We start from the raw sequence: 23,006 nt of genomic DNA on the forward strand, positions 1-23,006 counted from the left end.
GGAAGAGATTTCAGGGGGAAAAAAAAAAGCTCCCTTGAACTGTTTCTTATGTTAAAGATTATAAACATTTTTCATTGCAAAGGAGAGTAAGGGGAATTATGGGGAGTTCATTTATTCCCTGAAGGTTTATTGTGTTTGAATTCAGATTCTTAATGAAATCATAAAAGCACTAGTCTCAGTCCTTCATGGTCCATGAATGTTTCCTTTACAGTCCCTTATACAGGGACTGTTTCTATCCATTGAAAAACTCTCTTTACTTCAGTGATCTTTGAGCAGATGCTAATATTAGCATTACAGGGTCAGCCTCGCCATAGTAAAAGACAGTTAATGGCCCTGAGGGCACTCGGGTATAAGAGGATACAAATAGCCTCTTTCCTGATTGTTTTACCTCTTAGCTCATAGCCAGATTTTGCGGGTTTCCTCATCACTGCTCTGTGGCTGCTGCTTCAGGAGGTGCCAGGTGAAGGCAGGGCCCCTCGCGCCACCAGCGTGAGCCCACCGTTGGCCAGCCGGCTGACGCGGAGCAGCTAGCTGCGGAGCGTGCCTCCTTCCTGGGATGGTCTGAAGCGCTGGCGTATTGCATCCGCTGGCTCCCCGAGGCGATCCCAGCACCCTCGTATCGTTGGAAGTGCACAGGAGCTGCATGGCTTGCGTGACCTGGTTGTTAACAGTGTCGTCTGCGTGTTCAGGGACAGCGCAGTTCTCCAAACTCGGTTCCTGGCGTATAGGTAGGAGAGAAAATTATATTCAGCTGTTTTATTTTAAAATGGATTTATTACTAATCTTGCACATCTGCATTTATTCTACTAGTGGTTAAGGGCCTTCATCCATTTTTCTTGTATGGGGGTGTCTTTTCAGGCATTACTGTTTGCAGTCACACCATGTAAGATTTTAAAACACTGCCCTTCCTCTTTCTTATTTGCTCAGGGGCTGCCGTTTCCACCGCGTTGCCTTTGCTGCTGTGTTTTTCAGAAGTGCCGGATCAGTTAGTACTCATGCTGTTGGCACAGCTGTTCTTTGGTGATTTACATAATTTCGTTTACTCGGTGGATTTTTCAAATCTATGATATTCTTCACTGAAGTAAGCTTATATCAACTTGATTTGATTTATCAAATCAGCTTGATTTATTTCTAATAATTAATATTCCATCCAGATGTTTGATGCTACCAGTACTATTTAGGATCAAATAATCATAAAACATCGTCACTGAAAGTAGCTATTTTCTAAGCTCCAATCATGTCACGCATCCAGTCTTGCCAGAGTCAGTGGAACTGCTTGCATAAGTAGTACTCGCTCAAGTTAGCAGAGGTTGCCGGTTAGGGATGTTATTTCAGAAAAAAAAAATCTCTGCTGTATAAGCAGTAAAAAATTGAGGAAATTTGAAATAAGCTCAGATTTTAAAATCTGACCTTGAGTATTTCATTTGACATTAATTAGGTAACTTGCAGGTATTGCTGCGGTATGTTTTGAGTGTAAGGAATATCACCACTTAAGTGCTGTATGCCGGTTACATTGCAATGTTGCTTAGTGAATAGAGCTCTTACCTTGGGCTTGGGGGACCTTGGTTCCACTCCTGCTACTGTCACTGTTCTCAGCTGCGAGTTCCCTATCTACAAAAGCAAGATAATGATGAATTCCCTTTTTTGAAAACTCTATTAGACATGCCCTTGAAAAGCAGTAGGTAGAATGAGATGTAACTGACTGCTTTTATGACACTATAGCATGTTAAGATCTGTCATGTAAATTAGTATTTTTCAGGTTTATAACCTGTGAAAGCTTTGAAGCTTGAAAACTTGTTTCTCAGTGGTCTTGTCAAGGAAGCCATGTGGATGTGTGTTCACGCAGGAAGTTGAGAGTCCTGAGCAGGTCAAAACTTCCTTTATTTAAAAGATAATTTTTCTTTCTCCTCATTGAAAAAATGGTGATTTTCAAATGCTAAATACTGTATTTGTGCTCTTGGGTAACATTTTATAAAGTTTTTTTTTCTAATTCGTGGTAGGATAAATACCATCCACATTATGAAAATCTTAGTTGGCTCACTATAGTATATTATTCAAACGTTTCAGAGCCACTATGATGTACCATGCGAATTCAATCAACTTTACATGTTGTCTAAATGCAGCTGACAAAATCACAGACTCACAGAAAGCAAGGCTGGATAGAAATAAGTTATCAAGAAGTTATCTAATTTGTTCTCATCCCCCAAGGCAAGGTCAACTATACCCATATTATTCCCAATAGATTGTTGTCTAACCTATAATTAACTTCCAGTGATGAGATCCTACAACTTCCATGGGTATGTAGTTCTTACCACAGAAGCGTCTTCCTAAAATGTAATCTGAATTTTCCGTCTTGCATTTGACAGTTGAACAACTGTTATATTTATATATGTATGTGAATATATATATTTAAATCCCTACCTACTTCTGTCTGCAGAGTACAGCATGAGTTTTACCATGAGTTTTAGAAGTCCATAGCTGTATAATATAGAACGCATTTATACTGGCCTTCCTTTCCAAGGAAGCGGCTTGATTTTGGTATAAACATGCACTGCATTTGAAATTGCTGCTTGCCACAGTACAGTTCAATAACACACTGCAAGCCTGATTCAGCAGGCGACGGATGGGAGGCTTTAAAGCTGCAGGGGCAGGTCATCCCCTACGCAGTGTGTGGCATTTCATGGGAAGCACATATTCAGTGACTTTTCTTCTAGCTCGGCCCCAAAGTCAGCTTCCTCTGCCCTTAACCTGAATTCCTGGCAAGCCTGACATAAGCTTCTCTCGTGTCCCCCGGACTGACTCTTTCCCTGGCTGCCTCTCGCTGTGCAGGGCAGTGCCGCAGATGTTTGGCAGGCTGGATATCCGCGCACAAGGCGCTCAGAGAAATGAATCCGCCTCTGAGCGAATTCAGGGGTTTCGCGCGGCTCCTTTGTGGGAGCTCCTGTGTCTGCAGCCCTTCGCTTGGCAGCCCTTGAATGAAGCCCGGGTGAAGGCGGCATTTGTGCTTCCTCATCCTTGTGGTTGCCAGGGAACAGTTTGGGCCCTGGTGCAAATTAGGGCTATTTTAACCTGAACTAGCTGGTAACAGCTGTCCTGCCTGCCACGCTTCTTGCCGCTTGCCAGGCTGCCAAGTCTCTCCCTTTTCCCTTGCAAAACCGGGGCTGAGAGGGGTGGCATCCCAGAGAGGTGTTTATGCAAACTGTGCCACCCGGCGAATCCCGCAGCTATCCAGCCATTCAGAGGCGCTGGAACGGGGCCAAGCATCTGGTCTTTTATGTCTACACTCACTGCAAGTGAGTCTTCGGGTTTATTTGATAGATAAGAGCAGTTATACTTGGTTTTGTCAACTCTTGCCTCTTTATGCAGAAGACTCTTATGAAATTTTGGGCCAAAGACATGTTTGCTTTTAGGCTCTGTCATCCTAGAGCAACAATGCAGGCCAGCCCTCAGTCCAATATTTCTTTAAAACCATTGAGATGCTATAATTCTTCTATCTCCTGAAATGCTGTTTTTTCAGCCTGCATTTTTAACTGTTGCCCTGTTTGATTCCTTCTTTTTTTTTTTTAATGCAACTGTGTGGAACTTGTATTGCTGTGACCATCTAGAGACTCTGACTGTTGTATATTGATATTAATAACAGGTCTGTCTTGGATTTAGGGCACTACATGGTTCTTCCTGGGAAGGACCTATAGCTGTTTGAAAGAGTTATTTTTTAAACCATATGCTCAAAAGAAAAGGAGTTGTCTTTTGGTGACCCAGTAACCTGCGCTCAGAAGTGAATGACCTTACAGCTTTCACTTATTTGGCCAGTTAGTGCTCAGAGGAGCAAACAAATGACCCGCGCTCATGGGACTGCCCTTAATATTTAGTGAAGAGTAGTGAAAAATGGCAACTGCAGTAGTGTATTAGCCTCCCATCTCTCGTGCTTTACAAGCCATATTTGCAGGGAGCTTTTGTATGAATCTTTGTATCTGTTGCTCGCCTGGCAAGAGGAATTAAATATTCTGTTACCTTTTCAAATCAACTTTTTACAGTTACTTCCTGTGAGTAGTTTACGTGCTGTAATTGAGGCGGAGGGGAGGCTGGTTGTGAAAACGGGAATTCAGAGGTAATCCGTGTTCCAGATGGGAGGGCATTCTTGTAGCTCTCTTTCCATCCTCCCGCTACAGATATTACAGGTAACGAATGTCCTACGAAAGTTAAGTGTTATATCTGCGTCATCGGAGATAATAACAAAGTATAAAATATCTTAGTCTTTGCAGGCCGTTCTCTGCCTTGGCCGTACAGAATCCCACAATTTTCTTTGGATGAATGTTCCATCTAAAACAGCTTACTGTGAGTTTCAGCCCTCTGTATAAAAGCTATATTGTCATTTCTTCAGATTTATCTGATTTTTCCCTCTTGGTTCCTCTAAACAAGACATTTCCCTACGCAGATGCTTTTAGATTATTATCAGGTCCCTGACTCCATAAACTAGTGCTTCTAAGCCAAACTAAACACACAAGGTTTTTTCCTTTCTTTTTTTTTTTTTAATGTTCCCTCAGAAATCACTGCTTCCATTTCATTAATTGCTTTATGGCTTCTCTCTTAATTTTGCCTAAGCTTTTAACCATTATTTTTAGCATTGAGAGGTGTAGAACTGCATACGCAGAAGCTCCTAAGGTCACCGGTTCTCAAACTCTTGGGCTAATGGACTCCTTCCATTTTTCCCAAAGCTCTCATATTCCCTCTCATATTTTAAACAAGGTCCTCCTTTTTCCTCATTTTTGCTGGTGATGCTCTGAGAGCTTCTGCTGGTTTTGTGTTTGAGATCTGGAGGTCTACATCAATAAATAGTCACAACAGATTCAGTAATGTCTATAAAGCACGTTCTTATTTTTGTGTGCAGATCCAAAGGATCCCTGCTGAAGAATCATAAATGGAGAAACCTTATGAATTAAAAATAGCTAAACCTATCATTCTTCAATAATATCTGACATAGTCAAGGATAAAATTGTTAAATTCCTGGTGAGAAATAACTCTGTGCTACAGGAGTCGTTTAATAGCATCCGCAAAGATAGGTGCAGCAGAGGCAGGGAATGTCTTTGCATGCAGATTTGAACAGTAGAATTGCATCGTATGAAGACTTTCATTTCTGTGGGTGGGGGGGTGGGTGTATTTAGAGAGAAAGAGAGAGCGTGAGAGGGAAAAAAAGAGATTTCTATTGATTCATAACTTTTGGGGGAAAAAAAATCCTTTCTGAAAGGCATGTCGCATTCACATTCCCAGGTCAGAAGGGACTGGTTTGTTTGCTCGTTTATTTGTAAAGGAAGAATAGAATCATATTACTTCTCTGAGTTATGGAAATAGGAATAAAGCTTGTTTAGTGAATTTTAAAATGCTTTTGTTCATGCAAATGCCCCCAAAAGACTGTGTTTCACCCTTTGAAACCTTCTAATAGTCAAGTTTTGATAAGGCTTACAGACTTTTATGTTAGTGTAATTTGAAGTCTTGAGTCATAAATGTGGAAGTAACTTCTGCAAATGTTTAGAGCCGAGACATTCACTGCCGTTCCAAAGTTAACATCCTACCTAATACTGGCGTTAACATTTTTCAGCACAGTAGGATTTCAGTGCAGCATGTGACAACCGGAATAGAGTTGGCTTCCACTGAAATCAGTGGTAAACTTTCTGCTGAGTGAGATCACTTCATGAGGAATGGCAATACTATCTCTTCCAATAAGGACTAAATCCTGAGGCGTGGTGCACCCTTAATTCATTTTGAAGTCCGTGGTATTTAAAGATGAGCTGTTGCTTAAGGAATCAGACCCGAGGTCACCATTGTGGCTAATATCTGTGGAAGAAACTTTTCAACCTGGAAACTTTTTCTCTGCAGAAATATTTCAGTGCAGAGACTTGTATCGAAATCTCTCTCTGCTCCTGTGCAGCATGGGAAACCTTTGTCCCACACATCTTGTAAACGCCACGGGGGGCCACCATTGTTCTGCACAGCTTCTAAACACCGCAGAGGGAGGCTTTTGTCCTGCACAGCTGGTAAACTCGGTAGGAGGGCACCTTTGTGCCGCACAGCTGGTAATCGCTGCGAGAGTGAATTATGGGGATTCCTAACTCCGCGAGGCGAGCTGACACAGCTCGTATGGTCCATGGGCTCAGTAATTTCAGCTGAAGGAGTCTGTAAGCTTCTTTAGCCAAAGAGCTGTTTTTTCTGGAGAGCAAATAAAAAGGTGAGGCAGCTAAAATACACGCGTAAATGTGTGCACAAATGATCCCTTGGGCCATTCACTCAATCACACTATATAGCCACCTCTGTAAACAGGCAGCCAAATTTAGACTGCTTTTTATTATTTCTCTGTCCCTTCCTATGCTTACTTCATCTCCTATTGAATACATCACCTGCTAATTAATTTATTTAATAAGCACTCTCATTATTCTTTCAGTTCCCTAATAACTGTGTTTAAAAGACTTGGACCCCTAGTACCAATCCCTCTGGCACGTCATAGGTGTCTTTTCAACTCCATACCGTTACTTACTGTTTATCTTCTCAAGCGCTCTAGCTACTTTCCAAGAAGTGCAACGGTGCTCATTTCCAAGACGTTTTGAGATATCATACATTATCTCAGCGTTGCAAAGTTACGCTTTTCTTCAGTCAAAATGTAGTGAGTCTGATGAACCACTGTGTTATTCCAGACTTATGGTTGTGCAACTGCAGAGTAATTGCTGAGAAGAGAGTCCCAGCCTGCTGTGAGGCAAGGAACGGTACTGAGATGAGATGCTGAAACTGGACCTGATGCGCAATGTCTGAATGCACACAGACATTGCGTTCGCTGTTGCTTCTGGTGCTGAGACAGAGGGGCACAAGTAGCGGCGCTGCTCATGGCTGGAGCCAGCATGGGCCTGGCACAGCTTATTTGCCCAGGCACCACGCCACACCTCGTCTGCAGAGGTGTTCCCCTCCCCAGGGAGCCCACCTCACTGGTTGGGAGCTGTATTACACTGGAATTACAGCTACGTAAATCTAGAGTATTGTAAGAGCTCCTTGGCTGACAGAAAGCAAATCATTTGTAAACTAGAGGTAAGGGTGACTTGCAGCCTGCTACAGAGAGGAGAGTCGTGGTCCACTGCAAGTGGTTTTGCCAGCTTCCTGGTGCACTAGAGTTGTCAAATTGACCTATGCAGAAAGACACCCTAGTGGATAAATCTTTCACCTGCTAATTTTTGTGAGTTGATGAAGTAGTCACGTTTGATTTTATCTTTTCTTGTTAAATCTACATCCAGTGTGCCTTATGGTTCCTCTTACCCTAAGGGCACTTGCAATTTTTTAATGCTGATCTCTTATTTTAATAATATTCGAAGGTAAATTTTGCATGTGGCAGTTTTGTGTAGTTCTTCTTTTCTCAAATTAGCATTATTTGTCCTTCCTCCTGCCCCAGTCCTCTGATGCCTACCTGATTGTGCATGAATTTTCAGAAATAATTGCCAGTAGTTCAGCAAGTTCATTAACTGAGTCCCTTAAGACCCTCAGATGCATGTCATCCAGACCTGAAGATTTGTATATTAAATTTTTGCAAGTATTCCCTTACCTGTTTTTTTTTTTTTTTGGTATCAACAACTGTATTGGCAAGTCTTCATTATTTCTAATTGTCAATATCTCTTTGTTGTGGTAGATAAATTGATTATAAAACTCGTTCCCCATTTTGCAATCATTGCTCATTTTACTTCATTTATTAATGGATCCATCTTCTCCTCAGAGTTCTCTTCCTGTGGTGTTCTGTACTTGTTAAAATATAAATCCAGTTCTCCCCAGCTCTTTCTTCGCTAGCAACTGGGAAGTCATTCTGCTTTTTTTTTTAATCTCATTTCTCACCGGAATCCATAATTAACTCTCCATTTTTTGTCTATACCTTGCTGACACTCCTCCAGCATAGATACTCCTCCAGCAGAGAGTCTTTTCTCTCTACAGATCCTTGAGTAGCCGTATTGGCTGCCTGGCTGTTTCTTTGTGAGGTTTGGGGGATTTTTTTGATTTTTTTTTCTTCTGCAACTGTAATCTTAGCATATTTTAGGATGTTCTAGCTGTCTCCCACACTTAACATGCTGTTTTCATGTCTTTTTATTACACCATGCTCCTAAGATTTCTCAGACACCCAAAGAATTAATGTCTTAAGCTGTTATACTTTGTGCTGCAACCCACTGCTTAATACAATACGTTGAATCGTGTCGCTTATAATCATTGCTATTGAAACTAGTGAGCACAAAGGGTATAAATACTTTAGAATATCCTGGCTGTAGCACAAATGTTTCTTATAATCTGATTCTCGCAAATAGTTCTTTCTCTCAAAACATAGATGGCTTCTCATGCATTTAATTTAGCTTTGTCTACTACTAAACACAACTGAGCTTACTGTCTTCAAAAATATTTTTCCTCTTGTGAAAACCTTATGGCCAAATCTGTCATCACCCTTAGGACATAACTCCTCTTGCTTCTGTCCAGTCTTCCAGACCTTTGATATACAAATCACAAATGCACGGCCTGTGCAGTGTTAAATTTTTAGGGCTCTCCCTTCAGTAATAGTTGGGTATGAATACGTAAGGACAAAATTTGACCTTTAAATGACTATAAAGGGCCAAGGTAGATACTTGGCAGGCTTTTCGTATTGCAATATTAATCAAGCAAAGAATCATCATAATCCTAGAAACTAAATAGCCATTGTAGTGATTTTATCACCAGGGAAATTGTTCATCTGTCAGTAAGATTGTTACTAGGAAAGGGAAAATAGAGAGTGTTAAAATTGCTTTAGACCGCTGAATCAGCGAGTCCCTCTAGATTCAAAGCTTGAATTGTTTTTTGAGAGGGGTGGGTTGAGAGGGGTTGCTACAGGAAAGCTTTAGGTTAATCAGTTTCAGTAACACCAGTGAATGTGAGTTTGATCTCTCCTGGGGGAATGGGAAGAGTGCATGGGAGAAGGCAAGATAGAGAAAGGAAAGGGGAGGCTTCTTAAACTTATTGTTTTGTCACTTTTTGTTTCTGGATGGCCCTTTCACAAAGGAGAAACATTGCAGACTTAAAAAAAAAAAAAAAAAAAGGCAGCATAATGTTCACTGCCTATATTTTCAACTAGTTTAAGCCAGCCAATACTAATGAGCATGAAAACGACAGAGACAGAAGGAGATAGATAAAGGCAGGTGGGAGTGACAGAGGTGGGTTCGTACGGGAAGTGCCCGTGTAAGGCCCAGAAAGCCATATGTGAAGATATTTTGCCTCTTGGGGCTCAACATGACATTAATGTGTGCTGTGCCATGGATGTGTGAGGCGATCTAGCTGTGCAAGAGTGTTCTCTGGGTGTATGTTATGACAGCTTATTTCTCTGTAAAATCGCGCCTGTGTAGATGATGTCTTTGCCTGTGTCAATGTATGATGGCAGTGGACAACCATATCACACTATACCAGATCCCACCATAACCAAAGCTATTTTGTGCAGGAGGGGTCTGTGGAAGATGCCAAAAGAGGAAGTTTTTCCTTATGCGCTGGTTGGACACCTGTGTGTACGGGATGACCCTGAAGTGGGGAAAAAGCCTTGTTAAGTATGGCTACAGGGTGGATCTCTGGAGGGAAAGTGGTAGATTGTCTGCGTTGAAAGCCGTCTGTAAGATACGATAGATTGCCTTCCAGTGAAGAGGATTTGCAAAAGGATGGATGAGTTTGGAGGTGGAAAGTATTTGTATAAAAGATGCCTGCGGGAAATTTGTGTAAGATGTCATGAATTGTCTTCGTACAACGAACGTGGGGGGGAAAAATCTGTGTATGTGTGTGACGTGGATTGTCTTTGTATAAAAAAGTCTCTTTGTGTGGGAAGTGGTGTCTTTATGTAGCTGGTTTTTTTGGAGGAGCTTGTGTGATGGCTGCCTTTTAGTGAGTTGGGGGAGGGAAACGTGACTGAGAGTGTCTTTATGAAAGAGTTTCTGGAGGGAAAAGCATATGTGTAGCAACTGTTTCCGAAAAGTACACATATTCTGAGCTAGGGAATATGCAGCGAGGGTTTCTGAAGGGGGTGCGAATATCTGTGCGCTGGTGGTGGTGGCCTGCCTTTGTTCAGCGGGTGTCTCCAGAGGGCCGGCCGTGCGGCGTGCCCTTGTCAGGGATGCCACCCCCTGTCCGTGGGTGTGCTGCCGTGGGGCTCGCCCGCGCGGCTGTCCCACCTGGCCCGGCTCCCGGCCCGGGTCAGCGCCCGGCCGCGCTACAGCCCTCCGCTCCGCGCGCCCTGTCCTTCATTGTTGTAACTCCCCGATTGTGATACTGTCACAAAACTGTTGCTAGGCAACAAATGTGGTTACCAGGTCTCAGCGAATAGCTGAAGGGGAAAGCGAAGTGTTGCACCATTGTAGAGTAACCATAGCAATGACCTACTATTACAGACTAAAGAATTATCATTAACAATGTTAAAGTATCAAACAGAGGCCCAGGATCCAGAGACTTCCAGGCAGCATCTCTGCATAATTGGGTTATCTAGGAAGAGATCCCACCTCTTTCAAAGCACTTGGCCGGTTGTCTCTATGGGAGGGCGGACATTAATATTGTTTTTTGTTTTTGTTTTTTCCAATAAAGCAGATGTACTGTGCATTTAAGGAGACACTTGTAAAGCAATAGATGAACGTTGACCACAGAAATCAGAAACAGGTGACTCTGTATGCAGAGGGAAAAGATGACAGAAGAGGTTCACTTTTCTGCCTCAGGATTGTGCACAGGTTTATTGGGAAAAGAAACACCTAAGTGATGTATTAGTTGTTTTTAAAGTTAGGTGTTCTGTTTTAGTTAAAATGCCTATACTGGACTGAAATCAATGTTAAATATACATTTACATATACATATGTGTATGGAGTACTCACGCTCTGAAAAGTATATATCTTTTTGTGAGTTAGGCCAGACAGGTGAAATGCCTTAATGAAGCTGTTCTTAGCAGGGTGCTGTGGGGTTTGACTTTCCCAGGGTCGAGATGCTTTCAGGGTCCATGGTTCTCGAGCAAGCAGCAAGGAAAGGAGAGGCGCCTAGCACAGCCAGGGCCATGGGGGTGTGGGGGTGTGGGGGTGTGTGTGTACACGCACGCACGTGCGCGTGTACCGCGTGGACGGCTGTGCCAGTGGAGCCCTGCAGCGGTGCAGCCCCAGTCCCGTCCCAGTCCCCACAGCCGGGACGGAGACAGCAGCGGGGGCGGCTGGGTCCTGGGCCCTGCTGGGCGGTGCAGGGCGCTGCGCAGAGCGCACCTGGCAGCACACGGCAACTCGCAGTCAAACTGTGCCCTTTGTGTTTTGCAGGTACGGAGCGTCATGAATTAACTTCCTGGAAGAGTTTTCCATCTATTTTCAAATTCTTCAGCGAAGCAATAGAGGCAAAGAACAGTTCGGTGAAACCAGCCCCGACGCGGCGCTCCAACAGGATAAAATACGAAGAATTTTAAGAGCAGGAAAACAAATCTCTTTGCTGCTTGTTTTCCACAAGCGGTCTCCCCGCCCCTCATTAGATTGTTTTCTTCCTAGAGCACAGGGTCGTGATGTATACATCTAAATAGCGTTTTGCATTATTTCTAGATGAGTGCAACTGTCAAAGCAATATGGGTTCACTGGTTGTGCTTCCTGTGGGCTGTAACTTGGATTTTGTGCTGCCCATCAGCGCGCAGATTAAGGCTGACAGTGGTACTGCACAGTGCAGCATGGTGCAGCTCTAATTGCCCTGACATAGCCCTGCACCAAGCTGATGCCAGAATTTAACAGCTTCTTCGTGGTCCTATTGCCTGCAGGATTTTGTTGCTTCCTTCCAGGGTTCACTTTTTTTCCTCCTTTTGCAGGAACGAAGTTTGGGATTTATGCATTTTTTAAGAATTGCTTTTAAAATAATTGATACAGATAGATTTGTCTCCCCAGTTCCTGTGCTTCCCCCTATCTGCATCTGCTTTTAAACTGCTTACATGCATTTTTTTAATAATACAGTGTATTTGTGTTTTTGTAGGGTTTTCATTTTCAAGCCATAATGACGAAAGTAAAATTTAAAGAATAAGCCCATAAACAGCACAAACCCGATTAAATAGTATTTGGACTTACTAGTCCCAAAAAATACTAGTTATTCTCTGTAATTCTAACAAAATCTTTTTGGTTTGGCTTTATTTTCTTATGAGACCAGGGGACAAACTGTGCATAAAGTAACACCTATGAAATAATAAATTAAGACTAGATATTTCTGTGGAGAAGTATCTCGGAATTTAAAATAAGGTTTCCAGTAAATCTGTACATTACAAAAAGAAATAGCTATTTTTAAAACAAAGCCTACTGATGCTAAAATCTCACTGCTTTGTGATCCTAGAACTGCCATTTTCACAGAGAGTTTGCAACTCTGATTTTAAAACTGCAAACTATTCTAGTGCACATATTAGTGAAAAGTGTAACATAGGTTAAATGTCTGTATTTAAAATTTACTTTTAGAACTTGGTTGATACCTTTATTTTTTATTCTGATAGAAAGTCTATTTTGAGACAGAACAAAATACTACTCTTTTTAAAGACAGTTCTAACTCGGAGTGCTAACAAGCAAATGATTTTACACTCAATAGCCTTCTCTTTCTCTGGGACCAAGTGAGATCAGCTCTTCACTCTTTCATTTTCTGCTGATAGGAGGGTCCAAGAACTTTGGTCCAGATTTATGGGAAAGTCCCTTTGTTGTAGAGATTTTCTCCTGCTGGATCAATGGCATTATTTGTAGATCTCCTCTTCCTTTTCAAAGTCCTACTTAAAAATGCCTATTCATTAACGCCTGGACCACACTGTGAAATATGACCGCAAAAAAAAAAAAAAAGAAGAAGAAGAAGAAGGGGGGGGGCACGTTTTTCCTGATTATTTTTTAACGCGAAACTGCTTACATTTTCATATGCGAAACGTGTAGTGACTTGTGAGCCTGTGACTGCCGCGGTGGCAGGGCCGCGGGGGCCGGGGCTGCCTGTTCCGCCCCCTTCTCCGGCGCCCGCGGGAGAGGCGCGCTCGCGGCGGGCCGGGTCTCCCTGCGCGCCCGCGCAGCCCCGGCGGCGGCGGCCTGAGCCAGCCCGCTCACCTCGGCCCCTCGCACTGCTGCTCTCTGATCAGCGACAGGACGTGCCCGGTGCCGTGCCTGGCAAGCAAGTACGCCAATTAGCTCCGAGAGTTTTGACGATGCGAAATTAAAGTGATCTTTTCTTCAGTGGCCGTGTTTGTATCGCCTCTGATGTTGTGAGAGCCGAGGCGCAGAAGGCAAAAACTCAGAGCGGTGTTTCAGCCGACCGCTGTGCTTCCTCACACCGGGTCAGTCGTCTGCATCCACCACACGGGTTCGGGACACGGAGCCCCCTCCCCCTTTAGTGTAATATCCCCTATTTCGCAGCCGGGGGCGGGGGGGTGTTAATACGATGTGAGGGGCTTGGGGAGGGAGCAAGTGTCTGCTGTGGGTCTGATGTATTTTGTCTGGAGTGAGCGTAGCCGTAAGGGAACGGTACCAGACGGGAGTGCAGGGGGAGGCTCTGCCCGGGTTTGAGTCAAAATCCACGGGATCTGCGAAGCTCTTCCTTTGTCTCCCGGAGCGGCGCAGCGCCGGAGCCCCTGCATCACTGCCACGCACCACCACCACCAGCATTTCCCTCTCTTCCCTCCCCCTGCAGACACCTTATTGTACTTAACCTTTCCCTTTTGGAAGTGTTGCCTCCCCGGGGAGGTCGCCGTGCGCCCCGGGTCCCGGACACGGGAGGAGGGTCACGCCTTGCCTAGGCGGGGGCAGCGCAAAATCCGTGCCCGGCGCCGCCAGGTTTCCTAGGGGAACCTGTTGCCCGGGAGGATTGGGGGGGGGGGTGGCGGGGGGGAGAGGGTTGCTGCGGCGCTGGGGCCACCTCGGTCACCGCCTCTCCCTCTCCCCAGGCACTTTCAGTGCGTTGGAGGCGGCGGCTGGCCTGACCCCCGCCTCGGGTGCTTGCAGTCGCCCCTGACCTGTTTCCACCCCAGCCCTGTTCCTTGTGTGTGCGGAAAGGGGCGGGGGGGGGTCGTTGTGCGTAGATTTGTGGATTTACATTTCATATTTTGGATTTCTGTGCTTCTTCCCGGATCGGGGAAAAGGGAGCCTGGGGGAGGTTTGCGCCCCAAAAATACACTGTCCAGAGCCAGGCATGCGTGAAGAGATCTCCAAGGTGCCAAATATCGCGGAAATGGTTCTATTTTTTTAAGTGTCAATGCAAAATGAAGTGTACAAAAAAATTTCTACTGCAACAATTGCCCTTTTTAACATTTCTTTGTCGTGCCGTCGCCTGGCTTGTGTTATTACTGCTTCTCTAAAGAACTGTAAAGCACAGGGAGTTCTTACGACTTGTACATTTCTGTTTACACTGAACAAAAAAAAAAAAAATAAAGATGATCTTTTCTCTTCTGCTGCGCGCCCCTTTCCTAGCACTAGCCTCCGTGGGAGCCGCGGTCTTGCCCCGGTACCAGCAGCCGGGAGCGGCGGCTCCGCGCGGCTCCGCGCAGCGCTGCGCGGCGCTGCCGGCGTTTCGGGCGGTGTCCGTGCGGCAGCGCCCCCCCCCACCCCGCTGCCTCCCACGGCTGGGTTTAAACAAGCGGAGCGGCCTGCAAGGAGGAGAGGGGACCCAGCCGGGGAGGGAAGGATGCTGGGGAGCTCTCGCTCGGGCTCCTGCCTCAGGCCGGTAAAGGCTACTTGGGAATTAGGGGCAAAGGATCCGTTTAGGGTCCCGTTAGGGTTTTTTTTTTTTCCCCCACTTTTCCAAGCAAGCGGCCGAGGCGGCTGGGCGCTATCTGCGCTTCCCTGGTGGGGAGGGAGGGAGCGACCCCCGCTGCTCCCGCGGGCTCTGCCCGGGCTCGCCTGGGCCGCGGCTCCGAGAGCGGGGCCGGGGGAGCGGAGGGGGCGGCCCCCAGCCCCGGGCTGCTCTGCCCCCATGGGAATCTTCCCTTCCCTTTCCTTCCTTTCCCTCCGCAGGCTGGAGTGGAGGGGGCAGGTCGAATTTTAGCGCTGTCCCTTTTTGCTGATCCTCCATTAGTGTAAACCAAGTAAGTCGCCTGGAGTCGGGGAAAGGGGTTTATCGATGCTTCCCGAAACTTCAGCCCCTTGCTCGGGAGGGAAGGGCCTTTGCTGTGGGGGCGGACTGGGAGAAGCGGGCAGAGCTGGTCCCACACGCAGCGTGCGCGCTGGGAGCGTTAGTTGCTGACGGGGAAAACTGCACAGAGGCGATTCCCAAAGAAGCTAGAGGAGAGGGGCGTTTATCTCCACATCTGTGTAGTGTAAAAGGCAACAATGATAGTCTTAAAGCACACTCAGGATGGATGAATGTTGATTTAATTGATTCATTTGGATCGATGTTTTCAAAGTTTCACACCACTGATCTTTCATGTAGTGATGTCTTTAGCAGCCAGAGGTCTGACATGAGCCTTCTCAGATTTCATCGCTAGGAAGCTCGGCGTCATCTGACACTGTGCAACAGTCTGTGCCGTGGGTTAACTTTGGGGCTGGGAGTCCAAAACTGGCCAAAAGATGGGACTGGAGCTGCAAGAGAATCACGAGCTTATCGTGGCCGAAAGCCTGAGATGAAGCTGAAATGCCATGTCTGGAGCAATGGGTCAACGAGAGTAATTTGTCCTCGCCAAAGAGAGGGATCAGGAGAAAAAGTCCTGCGAGGAAAACAGCCAGCCAACCTCCTCGTGAGGATCCTCAAACACAGCAGGGCTTCGAAAATAATAATAATAATAATAATTATTATTATTGTTATTATTATTATTATTATTATTATTATTATGTCCCTCATCTGCGTTGTGCATACACTGCAATGCACTGATCACAGTCATCACTGTGTGATTCTCTGCGACTCAGTCAAAGGATGCTGCTTTTCATGGGAATGTGCATTTTCTCTGTCCCCGAGAAACATCACTAATTGTTTTTCCCTCCAGGAATTTCATTCAAAAGTACAAATGAGAAGTGTCACATCTAAAACAGTGTGGAGCCACATATTGCACGGTTCTCGAGTCAGCCAGCTAAAAATAACCTGCCATGCAATGTGTACAGCCAGCGCGTACTTTGGTAGGACTAAGACTTACAGAGTTGTGAGATGTGTGTATGTCTATGCACACATTTGTAGATATCTGGATGTTATGGGGTGTGTGGGGGTGTGTGTGTGGGGTGTGTGTGGTGTGTGTGTGTGTGTGTGTGTGTGTGTGTGTGTGTGTGTGTGTGTGTGTGTGTGCGCGCGCGCGGGCGTGCATGCACTTGTACGCGCATATTATGTTGACGTATTCGACAAAGTGTGAAAAATGTACTTCTCGGGAAACTTGGAGGGAGATGTCATTTATCATTGTACCATCCTAATACCACAAATTTTCACTTTTCTATTCCATTTTGGATTGCATGTGTTTGTGAGTATTTCACTAGATCAGTGACAGCTCTTTATTTGCATAATTATATGCTCTGGTCTGAAGAGAAAACTAACCCCCAAATTTCATGGGTCACCAAACTGCGACAATCAATGTTTTATCACGTATGCTAAGCAAAACCTAAGGAGCTATATGAAGTTTCTTGGGGAGTTTTTACTCCTCAGAAAATTAAAGATTTTGTGCCTCTTGAATAGATGCAAAATCTTTCCAAGCTCTTTGTAACTGAATTCCGTTTGAAGGCAGAACTAGAGATTAGCACGTAGATCTGGATTTCAAATGCACTAGCATTACTTCAAAGTAGATTCAGACAAGCAGCTTTATTGCATCTCTAAATTTCACCGTTCTAAGTACTGTAATTTGAATGGAGGCAACAATAGAAAGTGGCCAAATGTGTAAAGGTAGACAATCACCCCCTCTCTCACCAAACCAGTAGTGACCAGTTCACTTAATTTCGTCCGTTCAGAGCGGTTTTATTCTTCTTGAGTGGGGGGGGGGTCTCCCTTCTTGCCCCCCCGCCTTTCCATCCTGCCCCCGTATGAAGCTCTAAGTATTCGATATAAATATGGACAAAATAATCTCCCGTGCTGCAGAATTTGTTCTGGCCCATCAGTTGCACAATAACCGCATGCCCCAGTTATGATACACGCTAAGTTTTGAACTCGATCAAAACACATTATCATGAGGAGGAAGGAATTTAGTGATACTAATTGACCAGCAGCAAAGCGGGTGACCCCCCCCCCCCCCCCAGCCACCACCTCCGAAGCTCGTTTAGGAGACATTTTTAGCTGCTGTTTGGAGTTCATTAACAAAACCGTGTTCAGTCACACTTCTGAAGGACCTCTCAGACGTGTAGGTGAACGGCAAATCTCTGAGCTCGAGGAGATATGCCGCCCGTGGTTAACTTTGTCGATAAACTGAAATTTTTATGGTCTCCAAGTTGTGACCTTTCTGGGGAATGTATCTATGGCTTGCAACCTTGCGCTTAGGTCTCTCTGAGCTCTTCGATAGCAGAAACTTTTTTTAAAGTAACTAACTTTTTTAAAGGGCTTATTTTAAGTATCATATATCGTAATGGTTTTCTAACCATATAGCAGAGAGAGGCAGCGCCATTGCAGGACCACACAGCTGCATGGCGCTGAGAAGTTGCGCGGGTGGGGAGTCTGGAGAGGAGAAGAGCTTCTGCTGAAGAATCTCATGGTATTTCATTAAAATCAGCTCGAAAATACTTTTTTTTTTCTGGAGGAAGTGGGTTTCTAGCACAGATCGGCACCCAGAAAGTTTGCGTTAGCTCCATGCCTCTGCGAGAAAAGTTTTTACTCCTCGGTGGTTTCCAAACGCCTGCTCCAGACAGACGCACCAGGCTCGCACCGCCTTCTCACCTTGCAGAAACAAGGTGAAACATGACTGAAAACTATAAAAATAGTAAAGAAAAAGAGTGTTCCTCCGCCCCCCTGTCCCATGGGCAGGAACTGTCTCACTGTCAGAGAGAGGGAAGAGCCGAGATTTGCCTTAACGAAAAGTCTTGCAGGGCGCTGCGGTAAGATACCTCTCTCTGCGGAGAGCGGTGAGGAGCGCAGGGGAAGGGACCCCGCGCAAGCCGGCTGGAGGCAGCGCGGGCGCGGGGCCCCGGGCGGCCAGGACGAGGGGCCGCCGCGCTGCGGCTCGGCCCTCCGCGGGCACCCACTGACCCCGCGCAACCTGCCAGGGAGGCACCGGCCAGGGAAGCACCGATCTGGCGGCGGATGCTCACGATTAAAACGAACCACTTAACTGCCCCCCCCCCCCCCCCCCCACTCCCCAGGTCAAATAAATATGAATATTTCCAGGGGACAGTTCCGTAGGTTGTTTTATCCCGATCGAGACAATAGCGTCGCTTTTTTCTCACTAAATGCGACACAGGAGAGAGCTGACCCTTCTGTGGAAAGGCCCGGGTTGTCTTCTTTTGTCGTTCCCATTTTTCTTTACTCAGACCTTACCTAATCCTCTAATGCCTGGCAAAGGACTGTCTCCAGTCTTCTGCCTTCAGATTCCTTCTTTAAAGCTGCTATCCTTGACACAGCTAGATAAATAACCTTCCCTCGCATCTCCCCCCACTCCCGGGACAGTTTTACGCCTTCTCTTTCAAAGCTTGACTTGCCAAATGATGAAATACTGTTTTGTGTTGTATAGTAAACTACTCGGTATGAGCAGTCTTCCACCCCCACCCCCACCCCTCGCAACATCCAGGTATAAAAATAACTTCTTCCTCAATGTTGTGCCCGGTCCTGCTTGTCTACATTGTGCAGAGCAAGTCATTACCATTACATGTAACTTGCAAATATTTATATAGTGGTTCATAGCAAATAGCAAGTGAGATGCTGCCAGTTGCTGATCGCTGCTGCCAGCTCTTTCTGATCCTTGGTCCCTTTCTTATACATGTAACATCTACCTTCGCTCCCACTGAGTTTCTTCTCTAATTCAATTACGAGCGAGTCTTTGATTCGTTCGCAGGTTCGGGGCTGGCTGGATTGTTTGGGAGATTCCCCTTCCACCACCCCTTTAAGGACACACAAAATTGGGGGTCTGGGGATTTTAAGTGGTTTCCTTTGTACTTTCTGCCAATTGTGTGTACATCTACTCTTTGGGGCGTGGGGAGAGTGGAAGAAGTATGAGCGACCGAGACTGTAGGGTGGTGTTTGTATTTCAGTATTTTCGGTGGGCTCCCCACTCGACCGCTCCGCCAGTTGGTTATGTGGGTCCGAGTGACAACTGCTCCTGAAAAGGGGGAGCACGAATGAGGAAAGGAGCCTTCGAACAGGAGCCCCGTCCTTCTCCGCAGCACACTGATCGTGTTTTTCAGGTGTCCGGCGAGCATAAAGCCCGACGCCTTTCCCGTCCTCTCCCTTTCAGCTCGGGGCTCAGTAGTCAGCAACTCGGCGCAGCCAGAAGTTGGAGCCGTGCTCCAACCTCGCCAACGACCCGGCGTCAGCCGCCCCCCTCCCCGCAGCCGCCGCGGGCGGTGCCGGGCGGGCTGACCCCCCCCTCCCGGGGCGGCCGAGCCTGGCGCCAGCGGCCACCGGGGCCGAGGGCGGCGGCGAGGCGGGGACCGGGGCTCCGCGCCGGGCGCGACCCGCCGGGCCGGGCGCCTCCCAGCACCATGGACAGCGCCGCCGCCTCCGCCGCCGCCGCCGGCTCCCCGCGCCGCCGGGCCGGGGGCGGCACCGCGGGCACGCTCGGTACCGGCCCCGGCCCCGGCCCCGGCCCCGGCCCCGGCCCCGGCCGCTCCGCCGAGGCGGGCTGCCGGCCGCCCACCCGCAGCACCTCCACGCTTCTCGCCGGCCAGCGCTTTCCCCCGCGGCCTCGCCCCCGCCGCCGGCGCGCCTCGGCACCGGACCAGCACTTTCCTCGGCGGCCAAGCCGAGGGAAGGGAAAAGCGGCAGGAGCCTCCCGCTGCCTGCCCCGCCGGAGACCCCCGCCCGCCGCCCGGCCCGGCCCGGCCCGGCCCGACCCGGCCCGGCGGGCTCGGCGCAGCTGGCCGGGGCCGCGCCGCTGCACGCCGCCTTTTGATCACTTCGCTGTCACTTCAGCAAAACACCTAGAGCCCTGCAGCTTGTAAGGCAAAGCTCTTGGCGTGTCTGCTGCTCCCAGGCAGGAGGAGGAGAAGGGGAACAAAAAAAAAAAGTGGAGAAGGAAAAAAAAGTTCATTGTTTATTAAACTCCTCTTGGCTGCTCTTTGGTGTTCCTCGCCCCCCTCGTCGAGAGGAGGAGGAGCAGGAGGGACTTCAGGGCTGAGCCCGGGGTTGTGTGTGAACACCTCGGGGTCCAAATGGGACCCAGCTCCGTCCCAATCCGGCTCTGCCGAGGGGGCTCGGAACAAACCACTGTGCACAAGCCATTCCCTGCCCGGCAGACACCTGAGCCCCTCTCCCCCGGCCGCTGCAGGCTCCCGCCAGGTTGCGGGCACTTTCCCCCGGGGGCGGTGTTTGGCCGCAGCGCCTGGCGCTTCGGGGTGCCGCTCCCGGGCCACCTGCGGGCTCCGGGCCCGCCGGACGGGAGGGCGGCCAGGAATCCGTTTGCTCCCCATCCTCCCCGCCCGGGAGCCCCGCCGGCTCGAGGAGAGCCGCGCTGCCCCCTCGCCTTGCTGGACGCGTTCGCGTGTCGTTTGTGGGGTTTTTCTGTGTGTGGGGAGGGGAGTCTCAAAATAGCGCGTGTCGCCCTCCAGCCACCCTCCCTGCAAGCCACCGCCGAGGCCGCCCTCCGGGGCCGGGGCGGGCAGCGCGGGGCCGCCCGGGCAGCGCGGGGCCGGCAGCAGCGGGCACCTGTGGCGCGCTGCCGCGGCCGGGGGCGCCGGGGCGCTCCCGCTGCCTCCCCCTTGGCTCCCCCAGCGCAGGGGGCTTCGCCCAACGACTTCGGCACGGAGGGAGTCGCTTGCATCAAAGGCTTCAACACAGGCACACGAAACCGAAGGCTTGAATATTTTAGAGCGCTGAATATTCATCCACCAGAGTTCTTTTCCTTTTCCTTTTCTTCATCTGTTTTTTTTCTTTTCTTTTCTCTCTCTGTCTTTTGTCTTTCTTTCTTTTTCTTTTTTCTTTCTTTCTTTCTTTCTTTTTTTTTTTTTTTTTTTTTTTTAAGGCGGGATGGAAAGAGAGCTGGTGTCCATTCTGTGCCTTTACTTTGGGCAGGAAAAGGCACCCCTCGATCTCCAGCGAGTCCCGGGGACTCTGAGCACTTTGAAAGCAAATGTAAACGCTGGAGTTTCGTTAGGATCTGCCCCAACTTTTCGTATTCCGCCCCAAAGTGCCCAGATTTAGTTGCATTTTCTGTCTCTTTCTTTCTTTCTTTTTTTTTTTCTTTTCTTTCTTTTTTTTTTTTTTAACTACTTAGTACTCTGTGTCCCTTCCCAGGAACAGGTCACTCGCTGTCTCTCAGCCTGAGCCCGTGGAGATCGCGAAACCGGTCACTCTCGCTGCAAGCTGGTGCCCGCGGACTTTTGCGCTGCTCGCCCGCCTTGCGCCGCCTTGTCGGGGAGCGCTGCTCCCACGCAGTGCCCCGCGCACTTGGCCGCATTCTTTGCGGGAAGGAAAGGGTCATTTAAACACGTTTTTCTGTGTTCAGGTTCTCTGCGTGGGGAGTGCAGAAAGTTTCCGTACAAAAAGAGCCAATTTATTTCATGTTCCTTCTTGGAGACGTTTATTCTCTCTTTAAGTGGAAATAAACAAATCTTTCCCAGCCCGAGGAGGAGTCCCGAGACCCTCTCTCTGCTTTCTTCACCCTCTATTCCTGTAACCCTTCAAAGTCGTTTGAAATGACTTCTCTTGTCTTTCAGCCATTTGAAATGACTTTTCTCGTCTTTCAGCCATTTGTCAATGTCATATCCACACTGCCTGCTTAGGGAAAGAAAAGTGAGTGCGCATTTCTATTTCTATACACACTCCCAGACACTTTTGTTTAGTTTGCTGCGAAACCAGCCACCCACTCCCCAGGAGCCGGGATAGCGCAGCTCCCAGGGAGCAGCCCGGCGCGCAGCCCCTCGGCGGGCAGCGGTTTCTGCCGGCGTTTTGCCGGTGCCTGGCTCGCTGCAGGCAGTGACCCGGGGGCGGTGCAGGCTGCCCGCCCTGCGCTGCCGGAGCCGGGGAGCGGCGGGGCGCCCGGGGCGCCCGCCAGCCCTCCCGCGGGGAGCGCAGCCGGCAGCTCGCCTCGGAAAGGCAGGGGACGGCGAGAGTAGGCGACAAAGTCCAGAGGGGACCTTCGGACTTACTCTTCCTCCTGAAAGCCCATTCCTAGCTATATTCTTCCTCAGTTCAAGTGAAGCACCCTTCCTTTGCCAACTAGCTAGTACTGCCCTGAGTATTTTGCACTGCGAAAAGAAGAGGAGGGGGGAAAACAAATCCAAATTCCTAAGATGTTGACAAGTCTTCAGGAAACATTCAGAGCGCTTGAGTGTCTCGCGTGAAACCCACTACCAAATGAGAGAGGCTCACTTGACTGTGAAGCAGCTCTCAGTCAAGGCAGGGATGGCTGGGGCGCTTTGAGACCTGAAAAGTGCTGAGCCCTCCTGATAGCATCTACCCCCAAAGAGTTTTTCGCTGAAACGAATGCCTGACCGATCTTGGCTGGTGAGAAATTTAAAGCCAAGGGCAGCCACAGTTCCGGCAGAAGAGTAATTGACAGAGCTCCCTTCTCAGCTAGATCAATTTTTTGCCAGAAAGGTACAGGGGATTTGTTAGCGTTTAAGGAACTTGAGTTAGAACAAAAGCCGAAGTCTTTAGCATACAAGTTTTCATTATCAGCTTTCAACCTTGCAAAACTAGAGCCATTTGCTTAACTTAATCCATAACATATGTTTGCAACAGTAGCAGATTTTTTTGGTGTGTGTGGTTTGGAGCTGATCAAGTTGTAAATTTTCCGCCTCAGGTTTTCAGCGCCTCCTAGTTACAGCCTAACACCTATTGAGAGAGAGAGAGACTCCACAAAGATCCCACGGCACCAAATCCAAATAATCCGATCCAAAATCCCTAATAAAGTTTACCAATCAGGCCACTCAAACTCCTTCGGATTTATCCTACTGAGAAAGGAGCTGCCATATTTC

At 47.9% G+C, this 23,006-nt stretch overlaps 1 protein-coding gene across 6 annotated transcripts in view; it reads left to right on the forward strand.

Annotated features, from left to right (window-relative positions):
- Positions 1 to 12,225, forward strand: part of ARB2A (ARB2 cotranscriptional regulator A) — a 273,806-nt gene extending 261,581 nt beyond the window's left edge. For 3 of the 6 annotated variants that reach the window (XM_068929018.1, XM_068929016.1, XM_068929021.1), the window contains one exon: positions 11,310 to 12,225. In XM_068929018.1, coding sequence (XP_068785119.1) covers positions 11,310 to 11,452 — 143 coding nt within the window. In that variant the 3' untranslated portion in view covers positions 11,453 to 12,225. Of the gene's footprint in view, positions 1 to 9,478; positions 9,747 to 11,309 lie in introns of those variants that run through there. The other 3 variants (XM_068929014.1, XM_068929020.1, XM_068929015.1) reach the window with 1 other exon arrangement.
- Positions 12,226 to 23,006: the final 10,781 nt, after the last annotated feature.

Source organism: Struthio camelus, chromosome Z (genome assembly GCF_040807025.1).
Source record: "Struthio camelus isolate bStrCam1 chromosome Z, bStrCam1.hap1, whole genome shotgun sequence".
In the NCBI taxonomy this organism is placed as follows: Eukaryota; Metazoa; Chordata; class Aves; order Struthioniformes; family Struthionidae; genus Struthio; species Struthio camelus.